Raw genomic sequence first — 12,819 nt, forward strand, 5'->3', positions numbered from 1 at the left:
ATTTTATTGGGTTTTGAACTGAAAGTTAACTGTTTGGAACAGAGTCTGCAAAATCTGCTGTATTTGTACAAACTTTTGCTGGTAGTGAACACTGACTGAGAGAGGTATTCATGAATTTTGGAAGAAGTGGTGATTGAATGCCTTTAGTATGAAAGCAATGCAAAAATCCACAGTTTAGTTCACACAGTCTAATGATATGGTGAATGTGTTAAGTGAACATGGTATTGAGACAAGTGTGAAAACGATTGTAAAAAACTGTAATATCAAAATTCCAATTTTCAATAACAAAAAGAATTGTTACTAAAAGTGAATACATATTCATTATTCACATGTCACTAAACAAATTAAACACCACACATTTTACCGAGTGTGACTGCGAGGTAAATAGAATTCTGTGAGCAGACGGCAATACTTCAAATCTGCCTGGATATCTCCCCTCCCACCTTTCCTAGCATTGAGATTATTGGTCAGTTCAGCACTTTAACCCAGTTGAAGTTAAACAAGTTGAGAAAATGGTTTAGAATTAATCCTGACTTTGGACTTGAGGAGGAGGGAGTGCAGCATGATGAAATGGTGTGTGTGTGTGTGTGTGTGTGTGTTTGTGTCTGTGTGTGTGTGTTTGTGTCTGTGTGTGTGTGTGTGTGTTTGTGTCTGTGTGTGTGTGTATTTGTGTGTGTGTGTTTGTGTGTGTGTGGGTGTGTGTTTGTGTGTGTGTGTGTGTGTGTGTGTGTGTGTGTTTGTGTGTGTGCGTACATGCTTGTGTGTGTGTGTGTGTTTGGGTATCAGGGGAGGGCAGTGTGGGGGGGGCTCTGTCATGAGTTGGGCATTTCCCTTTGTGTATAAATCCTGCTGTTTCAGAATTATTCCTCAATGGCTCATCTGACAAAGAGGCATATGTGAGACACACAGAGTGTCTGCGTATTGGTAGATTTTTTTCCGATCTGATCTCGTCAGTATGCTGGGGCTGCTGCTAATTGCCTGCATGCTGCTGCAGGCTGCAGACTCCAGATACCCAGATGAACCGTAAGTATAATATTTTTTATTGTTGTTACTCAGTCAATTTAATCATAAAATTAAGAGAACTGTGCATTGAATTGTCTTTTATGTTCATTAGAGCATTATTCTTAATTGCAAGGCAAATGTTGTAGGGCTAAGGCTGTTTTAATATTTCCAATATATTTAAATCAGACTAGGATTCAAAGCAAATGTCTTTTACTGCATTCCTGCATTTTTTAAAGAAAATGTTCTTCCATCTTCCACTAAAGCTCAGGATGTGAATTTTCTCATTTGTCTGGCATATTAGTGGACACATTCCTTTTATGGGTAAATGTAATTCCACATACTCTATCTTTTTTTACTTAATATTTTTCTTTCTTTTAAAGAATTTATCTTGTGACAGTGGCCTCCCAGACAACAGGGGGCAGTACAGAGACAGTCTGTGCCCACATTCTTCTTCAGAAGGGACCGCTCTCTTTTACGCTTACCCTGGAAATAGGTTCCAGTAATACCACTCTCTTGGAGGAATTAATTATGACAGAGTTCCATCGCTGTTTACATTTCCAGGTTTGGTGATTTACCATTTTTCAGTGATTGCTTGGCTTTGTCAGGTTTCTATGTCAGCAGCAGGAGAGATATATGAATACAAGGAATATACCAGAATAAACAGAATATAATGTTCTAAAATTAATGCATGTAGAATATAACATTCTAAAATAAATGTTTAGATACAAGTTGAAGTTACAATAAACTAAAACCTGCAGTACTTAAAACTACTGTAGACAAACTCAAAAACACTCTTAACTGTACTAAACTAAAGCCAATGATACGCTTAGCCTAATTACAGTAAACTAAAAATGTATTTGTTCATTTCCAAGAGTAATGTGCGCTACAAAATCTTCCAGGGAAACTGATTTCGGCATAACTGGTTAGCGTTACAGGAATGTGACAGATTTACTTCTCACAAGTTTGTTTTACTTCAGATATCTTCAATGAGGAGCAGTAAAGAGTAATAAAAATAGATTCATAATCTGACTATAGTTCACACTTCACATTCAATGAGTATTGTAGCTGTAACTGTATCTCTAACACAGCTATTTAATGTGCCTTTTTTTCTTTCAGTTTTTAAAATGTATTTAAATGGTACAAAGGAAAATGACAGTTGCCAGGGCAGAGTCACCATGTTTTTAGCGAAAGCAAATTTTCAACATTAGCCACTTTTGGGTGCTTCATTCAAATGTCAATCTGGGAAAATGACTATTAAGTCAGAATATAAAATGGAAAGATTGGTCTTTGGGATAAATCTGGGATGAATGGGTTAGACACTCATTTACAATCCTCCTCTCTGTCAATTCCAGGTTCCTTCTGTTGTCACTAATACCGTGGCAACCATTGATGCCTCCCTCAAGGGGGAAAAAACATCTTTGAGCAAGAAGACCAAAATCTGGATCAAACCAAGCTCCTCTTTCACTATCATACAGACAGACAAGCCCATCTATAAACCAGGACAGACCAGTAATTTTCAACCATTCATTTACTATCTGGCTTGTCTTAGAGCGCAGTTCATTAGTGACTATTAAAAATGCCACAGCCACTGACAGCCATACCATTGGACACAAAAAAATGATTTCAATATGATCAATGATTCAAGAAATACTGTATAGGTGCTTTTTAGTGTGTGTGCTCAGTAATTGACTTTGTGTTTTGCCGTCCTACTGCTGACTTTCTTTTACTGCTTTTTTTTTTTTTTTTTTTTTTTTTTTTCTGCAGTCAAGTTCCGTATTGTCTCCCTGGATTCTAGCTTCTTGCCTCATGAGGAAGTGGTAAGAGATCATTTTGTGTGTGAGAAGAGAGAGGCAGGGAGACACCAATGTTCGTGTGTAAACGTTAAACGAGTCATAAGTGTTTAACCTTACTATATAAGTAGGCCAGTCTCAGAGATAGTGTTTTGAAATTTTTAATTACATTGCTAAAAAAAGACTGAAAGGAGAGAGTTTGGGGTGGTGGTTAAGGAGAAGGAGGTTTTGAAGCAGATTTTCAACTGAATTTGGACAAACTGTATACTGCATAATTTTCACATCTGGTACCTGTCCTGTCACAAAGGATGAGCTTCCTTGTAGTGGTGAAATAAAGATGGAGAAAAACCATTCATTTGTGTCTGTGACTCTGCTTGGAAAGAAATGTTTCACTTTTCTTTTATTCTTTCCTTTTGCAGTTCCAGGCTATTGAGTTGCAGGTATGGCATCCTGACTATGCAATTTCATTGGGTCCGTCACACCACATGGGAAATAGAACTTAGTCTGTCTGTTCAGCTATCTCTATCTCTTCTTGGCATACGCCAGGCTGAACCTCAGGCTCTAGGCAATACCTCTGTCCCCCTTTTACAGGACCCTAATTCAAATCGTATTGCCCAGTGGTTGAACCAATCAGTCACCACTGGAATTCTGGACCTGTCCCACCCCACAACACCTGAGGCCAAGCAAGGCAACTACATCATCTCAGCCAGGACAAAGAGGGACGCTATCACCACCCAGACCTTTGAGATCTTAGAATATGGTAAGGATGCATTCATGTGGTCACAGAATTATTTTTTCTCTTGCCAACACAATTACAGTTCACAGAGCAATGTGCCGAAGCCTCTAAGAGGAAATGGTATAGTGAAAAACAACCAAAATGAATGAAACTGGACAAGGCAATGGAGACTTTTCTAAAGACATCACATTTTGAGCTATCCTATTATATGATAGTTTAAACTTTCCAGGATATTATTAGGTATAATATAATTGCAGGGTTTGGCTTGACAAGACAAGATCTGGCATTATGCAGATTATTTTATTATAGTGTTCTAAAATTGTTGTTTTGTTATAGGCGGTGGCCTGTAGCGTAGTGATTGAGGTATATTACTGGGACACGCAAGGTTGGTGGTTTGATCCCTGGTCTAGCCACAATAAGATCCGCATAGCTGTTGGGCCCTTGAGCAAGGGATTTTCTCCTGCTTAGTCTAATCAACTGTATGTCGCTCTGGATAAGAGCATCTGCCAAATGCCATGAATGAAATGTAATATGAATATGTAATCTTGATATTTATATAAACTGTATTTATATGGTCATTTTTGACAATAAGAATTTTTACAATACATGCCCTTTACAGAAATATTTGGACTCCACTGAGGCCTGTTTTTATCTGTTTCATATGTTAGTCCTGCCAAAGTTTGAGGTTACCATCCTCTTCCCTGATGTCATATTTGCCCAAGACAAAAACGCAACAATAAAGATTTGTGGGAAGTAAGTTAGAAAAGCTGTATTTGCCTTGACTAAAATTAAAATGTATCTCATCTCATGAAGTGGGATTGTGGTCTTAGTCAGTGGCTGTTTGTTGTTGTCCAGGTACACCTATGGGAAGCCTGTCCTGGGTTCTGTTAAGGCCACAGTGTGCATCAATTCTCACTCAAGGTGGTATTGGCGTGCTCACCCTCTTCAATGCATGGACGTGTCTCCAGTGAGGGTAAGAGAACAATGACACAAGGGCCCAAGTTAATATGAAAGTGCAGCATCATTGGATGTGAAGTCATACCATTGTTAAAAATGTTGTTATATTACATCCAAAAAACTCCCAACAACAGCAGATTTCTTGATGTGATCTTGATCTTGATCACTCATGCCCATTCCTGAGACTCCAACAGACAACCTGGTGGACAGAGGGTGAAATGGTGCTGCACCAGGGTGTAATCCCTTTAATAATTCCTGTAAAGGCTATTTTAAGTTGCTCCAATAAAACATTCCAAACTGCTTTGAAAAGTACATTAAAAGGCAACACTGCATATTCAGTGCAGTCCATACATATTTGGACAGTGACACAATTTCTGTTGGATTTGAAATGAAACAATGAATACAATGTTAGGGTGCAGACTGACGGCTTTAATAGAAGGGTATTCACAGCCATATCCAGTGATACTTGCAGAAATTCACTTAATTTGTGCCATTTTTCTAAAATCTAATAAAATGGAAATAGTCCGACCTGGCGATTAGGATGCTTGCGTTTGGTATTTCCTTGTCAGAAAAATGTTGTAATAATGTTTTGCCAATATCCCAAGGACATTTTAAAACCAGCTAGCAATCCAAATCTAATTTGAGAATGGATAGGCTAGTTCATGTTAACTGGTTAAATCTTGGGAGTGCACAGTAGCCGCCATCTTTTTTTTATGAACCAATATATACCAATATATAAATGCCCACACATTACAGCAGTGGTATGCAGAACAGCATCACTGAACACCTAATTTATCAAACCTCTTAGTGGATAGGCTACAGCAGCAGAACACTTCATATGTCTAAAAAATAGGTCTAATAAAGTGCTCACTGAGTGTATTTAACATAAAATCGTAAGAAAATCCACAAGTTCACATTTACGTGAAATTTGGCTTTTTTTTGGCCTTTTTACTTGTGAATTAAAAATTCACATATAGAAATAATTGACTTTTTCAAATGTGACCTACAATTTTCAACATTCTGTTCATGAGGCTTACCAATGGTTTACCTTGCAGTGAGTCCTCTGATGGTATGCTCTGAGTCTTCTCTTTATTTTAGTCTTTGACTTGTATGCCTACTGCATATCCTGGAGAGTGTTCTTGATCTGTTCAACAGCTGAAAAGGGTTTTTTCTTCACAAATGAAAGTATCCTTCGGTCATCCACTACAGTGCTCTTCCGTGGTCTCCCAGGTTGTTTCCTATTGCTGAGCTCACCAGTGCATTCTTGCTTCTTAAAAATGTAGCAAAGAGTTGAGTTTGGTGCAGCAAATTCTTTGCATATTTTTCCACCCCGTGATGGCCTGCTCTACTGGCCATTGACCATTCCTTGGTTCTCATGTAGCGAGACAACATCAACAAACTTAAAATGTAAATTCCACATTGAGAATCACTTGTTGATCTCCTGTGCATGAAGTAATGATCCAACACCGCACAGCTGACCAGGAACAGCTGAGCAGACAATTACCCAGTTACCCCCAAATTATTATTACACTGTGTGATAACTGTACAATTAACAGGTGCCTGATTAAGCAGTACATTTGCTTTTGTTCAGTGTCGACTGATATCTTCCCTCATTTACTGGCCATGTGCCTACGTATCTAGCCAACACCAGCATAGTTAACTAGCTAGCATCTTTGAACCTGATTCTAATGATTTTGCTCAGAATATTCCTGACCTCTGCCATTGTCTGACCTAGACTGACAAGACTGGATGTGCAACAATCTTTCTCAGTGTGACATACGAGGTTCACCTTTCCCCAAATACTCAATATAACCTTGGTGTGCTTGGCAAGCTGGAGGAAGATGGAACAGGTAGGAGTTATGTGATTTTTTCTGAGTTTTTATTTTATTTTAATTAAGTTGAAAGAATAAGCATTCTCCAAGAGAAAAAATATCTTCCACCAAAACAAATCCCTACCAAACTGATTGGATGATATCACAAAACAAAACAATATCTGTATTCAAATAACTATAAGAATGACTAAAAACACTTACATTCTCATGTGCTGCTACAGGACTTGCAGTGAACAGAAATGCTTTCTTGGTTTTTTTGACGTTATTCCCGTTTCAGTGATTTTTTTTTATTGGCCCAGAGTATTTTTGTGTGACTATTTTAGACAATAACATTTTTCTATAGACTTTTCCTTTTAAATAGAATAATTGCATCCTGCAAAGAAAATGATTTTATGTGTTTGTTTGTTTTTTAAGAAATGGCTTTAAAATTACTTCAAAATACTGGCAGTGAAGGGATGAGTTAGTTTTCTACACAAATTCAGAATCTTCTGTGCAGTGATACTCTGGTGCCAGACAGCAGCAGGACAATGACTGACTGTTTCTTTTTAGGTGTTGTTTTGACAGGCTCTGGCAGTAAAAACATAATCACAGGAGAAATTGATATTGAGTTTCAAGACACTCCATCATCTTTCAAGCCAGGAATGAACTATGAGGGAAAGGTAAAAATCCACCTTTTCCAGTGAGAAAATGCAGCTCCCATGAGAAACTTCATTTTTCGAATTGCTGAGGCCATCATGCACAATTTATCATCATTAATTTCTAATGGATGAATGACTAAGAAAATGTCTTATTTGGTTTCTTATTTGACCAGAAATTGGCACAAACTGAATTTCATAGTCATGGCTCTTTTGTGTGTGATAGTGATAGTCTGACAGAGTATTGGCATACAATTGGGGCACTAAGCTTTTGTAAGCAAACAATGAATACATTTGGTACCTGATAACAAATTACACTGTACAGCTTTAACTGCAAATGCCTTTTTAGAGAATTTTCCTCTTTTGCAGTGGAACATGGATTCTAACAGATTTGAACTATCCCTTGAATTAATTGTATATATGAATTGTATATGATGAATGTGTCTCTGGGTCACTTTTTTGGTCACAATTCTGTTTTCACATTGAATATGACAAGCAGAAAAGCAATGATTGATACATGGCAACGTTTATAAGCAATTTGTAGCATTTGTACCAATTTCATTAAATTTTATTGTAATCATTGTGTCACTTTTTATGTAAAGCATCTTTGAGTATCATGAAAAGCACTCTTTAAATAAAATGTATTATTATTATTTTGTGTTGGTTTCATAGCTTTATGGCTGTTGAAATTTGCTAAAATGAATTTGTTACACTTTTCAGATCATTGTGAAAGGTTCCTCTTCCTCTATTGCCAACAAGCCCATCTTCCTCCATGGACCGAAGGGGGCTACCTGGACATTGACCACTGACAGTGAGGGTGTGGCCCACTTCTCACTGGACACCAGTGGTTGGTTGGAAGAAAGTGCCAGCCTAATTGTAAGACTCCATTTCCTCTCTATCTTTTTGCTTGCACATATTTTCCTGCTGTGTGACTGAAACTGCCAGTACAGTCACCCTCACAAAATTCATGGCTGAAGACAAGTTGAATGTGTGGACCCTCAAAATGACATGTACAGTACTGTGCAAAAGTTTTAGGCAGGTGTGAAGAAATGCTGTAAAGTAAGAATGCTTTCAAAAATAGAAATGGTAATAGTTTATTTTTATCAATTAACAAAATCTAAATCAAATAAAATATTTGGTGTGACCACACTTCAGCATCAATTCTTCTAGGTACACTTGCAAAAAGTCAGGGATTTTGTAGGCATATAGTGTTATGAACTAATTATACCAAACAGGAGCTAATAATCATCAATTTAATATGTAGGTTGAAACACAATCATTAACTGAAACAGAAACGGCTGTGTAGGAGGGTTAAAACTGGGTGAGGAACAGCCAAACTCTGCTTCCAAGGTGAGGTTGCTGAAGACAGTTTAATGTCAGAAGTCATACACCATGGCAAGACTGAGCACAGCACCAAGACACAAAGTAGTTATACTGCATTTACATTACATTACATTATTGGCATTTGGCAGACGCTCTTATCCAGAGCGATGTACAACAAAGTGCATACCCATAACCAGGGCTAAGTGCGCTGAAAGACCCTAGAGGGAAGTACAATTTAAATTGCTACCCGTACAACAAAGATAAGGACCAGGGCCTACTTATTTATTTATTTATTTATTTATTTATTTTAAATCAACAAATAAACAAACAACAAAGCAAAAGTGACCAAACTTAACTATCCAAATACTGCTTACCTAGCCAATTAAAAATACCGCAACGCTACGTAAATCACAAAGACAACAATTAAGGTTCACAGGGAGGTAGGGAGGGATGCGGAGAGGTGCTGCTTGAAGAGGTGCGTCTTCAGTTTGCGCTTGAAGGTGGGGAGAGATTCTACAGTTCTGACCTCAACGGGGAGTTCGTTCCACCACCATGGAGCCAGAACAGACAGTAGTCGTGAGCGTGAGGTGGAGGTTCGGAGAGGGGGAGATGCCAAGCGGCCTGTGGAGGCTGAACGAAGAGGTCTGGCAGGGGTGTAGGGTCTGATGATTTTAGCAAGGTCAATTCCAGGCAGAAATTTCAAGGCAGACAGGGGTTTCCAGATGTGCTGTTCAAGCTCTGTTGAAGAAGCACAAAGAAACTGGCAACGGTGTGGACCGTCGACGCAGTGGTCAGCCAAGGAAACATAGTGCAGCAGATGAAAGACACATCATGCTTACTTCCTTTCACAATGGGAAAATGTCCAGCAGTGCCATCGACTCAGAATTGGCAGAAATCAATGGGGCCCAGGTACGCCCATCTACTGTGTGGAGAAGTCTGGTCAGAAGTGGTCTTCATGGAAGAATTGTGGCCAAAAAGCCATACCTCTGATGTGGAAACAAGGCCAAGCGACTCAACTATGCACGAAAACACAGGAACTGGGGTGCAGAAAAATGGCATCAGGTTCTCTGGACTGGTGAGTGAAAAATATTTGGCCCTAGCAGAAGGCAGTTTGTTCACCGAAGGGCTGGAGAGTGGTACAAGAATGAGTGTCTTCAAGCAACAGTGAAGCATGGTGGAGGTTCCTTGCTAGTTTAGGGCTGCATTTCTGAAAATGGAGTTGGGGATTTGGTCAGAATTAATGGTCTTCTCAATGCTGAGAAGTATAGGCAGATACTTATCCATCATGCAATTCCATCAGGGAGGCATCTGATTGGCCCAAATTCATGCTGCAGCAGGATAACGACCCCAGAAATACAGCCAATGTCATTAAGAACTATCTTCAGCATAAAGAAGAACAAGGAGTCCTGGAAGTGATGGTATGGCCCCTACAGAGCCCTGATCTCAACATCATCGAGTCTGTCTGGGATTACAGAAGCATTTGAGGCTGCCTAAATCCACAGAAGAACTGTGGCAAGTTCTGAAAGATGTTTGGAACAACCTACCTGCCGAGTTCCTTCCTGTGTGCAAGTATACCAAGAAGAATTGATGCTGTTTTGAAGGCAAAGGGTGGTCATACCAAATATTGATTTGATTTAGATTTTTCTTCTGTTCATTCACTTCTTCTGTTCATGCATTTTGTTAATTGATAAAAATCAATTTTTAACATTTCTATTATTGAAAGCATTCTTGTTTTACAGCATTTCTTCACACCTGCCTAAATCTTTTGCACAGTACTGTATTCATTCGTATTCATAGACTGTAACAGAAAAAGAAAACATGGACAAAGTTACTGTGACGTCACCCTCTGACTTTCCATGGGCTTCAAAACAATGTTTTTGTATTGCATGTTGTAGATATTGGAGCCAGAGATTGCGCAGTAGCTAAAAGGTGGGATTCTTGTAAGGTCATGAAGTCTGGGCCGGGTCTACGTAAGCTCATGGGATACTGCCTCCTTGAGTGATGTGCAGAGACAAGGCAGTGATGCGAGCTGTCCCTGATTGGTCCACAAAATATTGAAATATTGTCTAAATGACACAATCACTTAACACTGGCACATGGTGAGAAAAAACACCTATTGTGAGTGTATGTTCTTGTGGGACAAAATTATTGGCTTTATTTTGACTACTGTATTGGTATCATTAACTTGCACTGCAATGGGTGGCTGAAAGACTGGAGCCAATAGAGGCCAATGTCTCTCAACAAGGGGCCTTATTTCCAAACATCTTAAGATGAACCAACCAAATTATAAAATAATGGGCCTATCAGTCCTAACTTAAGCCTCTTAAGCTTTTGGTCAAAGAGTAATGCATAAAGCATTGTAGCTCAACCAGCTCCTAAATCTGAAACGTTAGGGGTAGTCAAGAGGACTCCAAAGTCACGAAGACCAAATCACAAACAGTCCCAAGATAGCTGATGCTGGCTTCTTCGCAATCAGGTCAGTGGTTTAGAAACATTTAATGACATCAAGCTTTTAAAATGGTATTGTGTCAAGTGTGCGGGTATTAGAATAATACTCTTGAGTGGAATGATAAGAAGTTTTCTGAACATGGCCCCTGGAAGTGAGCTTCAAAAATGCAGCCCAGTCTGAGCCTTTTGTTCCTATTGTATATTCTGCAAAGTTATTATATATATATATTTCCTGGTCTCTTTGGGCAGCATTGTTGGTGAAAATAAACAATGTTCAGATGGCTGCTTGCAAATCCACGTTTTGTGAGTAAATCTTCTCTTCTTCTTCCACATCACTGAATACAGGCGAGTTGTAATGAAGAGTCAACACAAATACACAGCACATGCTCAGCAAACCATGTAGCCACAATATTTTATTCAAAGAGCAAGAGCTTCCTGAGTATCAAGCATGCAAAAGAATCACTTCCTTGTGATCAGGACAACCAAGTCCTGGTGCGTTACATCATCCAAGGGGAGGAGCTTAAGGATAAGAAAACTCTTGACTTTTTCTACTTGGTGAGTTCTTGTCTGATTTTCAATTTTGCAAGTAGGGATTTTAGTTACTGAAATGTGTTCTGAGGCCCCTGAACTGAGTTGAAAAATATCATGTGTTAAGACAGTGAAACAAAGAGAAAAAAGGCAGCAAACAAGCTTAAAACTGTGCTCTCCTACAAGGCCATACAAGGCTGATGTCCAGGCTTGTTGAATTTTGGCTCCACCTTCTGACTTCATCTCCTCCTTTTTTTGATTGGGCACCTCAAACCAATCACATCTAATTAATCATTTTCAGATGGCAGTGGATGGGGCATAAGTATGGCATTTATTTGCCCTGCCAGATTAACATATTGTATACAGGTTTGCTTTCCAAACGGCAATGAGTTCTTTGGCCTGGACTGCAGAGAAAGTGTTTCTTTAGGTTTAGGTGATCTACCCACACAATTTATGATCATACATTTCTAATGGTCCACTGACTAAGAAAATGTCTTATTTGGTTTCTTATTTGTCCAGAAATTGGCACAAACTGAATTTCATAGTCATGCATTTTTTGTGTGTCATAGTCACATTCTGGCATACTGAGTATTGGCATACTATTTGTACACTAAGCTTTTGTAAGCAAACAATTAATACATTTGGTACCCGATAACAAATTACTTTAACTGCACATGCCTTTTTAGAGAATGTGTGGAATTTTCTCTCACTTTTTTGGTTTCACATTTCTGTTTTCACATTCAGTAATACAGGCAGAAAAACAATGATTGATGCATGCCAACCAGTTCAGTCCAGTTCAGCTAACTCCTGGTTTCCCCTCTCCTGTCACCCAGGTTTTGTCCAAAGGGAGCATTGTGCAGCACGGGCGTTCTGAAGTGATGCTGAATGAAGGAGAAGGTGACGTTCCCTTGAGAAATGATTGCTCATTATATTTCTGAGATGCTCAAGGGAGAACTTTGCCACTATGCCCACATATCATAAAAGGTTATCACGTCTCATAAACCAGAGACAAACATTCCCCTTTCTTTTTCATTGCAGTTAAGAGAGGGGAGTTTTCTTTCTCCCTGAAGCAGACAGGAGATCTGGCCCCTTATGCCCAGCTGGTGGTGTACACAGTGCTGCCTGATGGAGAGGTTGTGGCAGACAGCTTCGACTTTCCCATCCAGTTGTGCTTCAAGAACAAGGTAAACTGTACCTGAATTCCAGTGAGAATGGAAATAAACCATCAGAATGTGTAGCAGCTCCACAGAAAGCACTTCTACCAAAGGCCTTGAATACGCCCCTTCTACAGCTAAAACTCCAAGGGTTCCCTTATAAAAAAAAGAAATGGGACTCAAGTGGTAAAATAAAAAAGAGATTTAAAAGAGTGAAAGGCCATGAATATGCCATACATTTTTATAAACAGAAGCAGACAGTCAACTGTACAGTGTTTACCATGCACTGTTTGCTGTTATTGATTTATAATTTTTTGACTGTGTAATAAAGTGAACAGTGTGGGTTGGTGATGTCTGTAACTTAGATGGCTGCCAATGCATAAGAGATTTCTTTCCCGTCTTCTCCCATCAATC

The 12,819-nt window shown here is 39.0% G+C and overlaps 1 protein-coding gene across 3 annotated transcripts in view; it reads left to right on the forward strand.

Annotated features, from left to right (window-relative positions):
* The first annotated feature begins 871 nt into the window (after positions 1-871).
* Positions 872-12,819, forward strand: part of LOC133132366 (alpha-2-macroglobulin-like) — a 40,311-nt gene continuing 28,363 nt past the window's right edge. For all 3 annotated transcript variants that reach the window (XM_061247761.1, XM_061247762.1, XM_061247763.1), the window contains exons 1-14: positions 872-1,023; positions 1,383-1,563; positions 2,355-2,511; positions 2,767-2,819; positions 3,212-3,232; positions 3,384-3,552; positions 4,197-4,281; positions 4,384-4,501; positions 6,221-6,335; positions 6,867-6,976; positions 7,673-7,828; positions 11,069-11,278; positions 12,085-12,148; positions 12,290-12,435. In XM_061247761.1, coding sequence (XP_061103745.1) covers positions 956-1,023; positions 1,383-1,563; positions 2,355-2,511; positions 2,767-2,819; positions 3,212-3,232; positions 3,384-3,552; positions 4,197-4,281; positions 4,384-4,501; positions 6,221-6,335; positions 6,867-6,976; positions 7,673-7,828; positions 11,069-11,278; positions 12,085-12,148; positions 12,290-12,435 — 1,653 coding nt within the window. In that variant the 5' untranslated portion in view covers positions 872-955. The remainder of the gene's footprint in view (positions 1,024-1,382; positions 1,564-2,354; positions 2,512-2,766; positions 2,820-3,211; positions 3,233-3,383; positions 3,553-4,196; positions 4,282-4,383; positions 4,502-6,220; positions 6,336-6,866; positions 6,977-7,672; positions 7,829-11,068; positions 11,279-12,084; positions 12,149-12,289; positions 12,436-12,819) is intronic.

This window comes from Conger conger, chromosome 7 (assembly GCF_963514075.1).
Source record: "Conger conger chromosome 7, fConCon1.1, whole genome shotgun sequence".
NCBI lineage: Eukaryota > Metazoa > Chordata > Actinopteri > Anguilliformes > Congridae > Conger > Conger conger.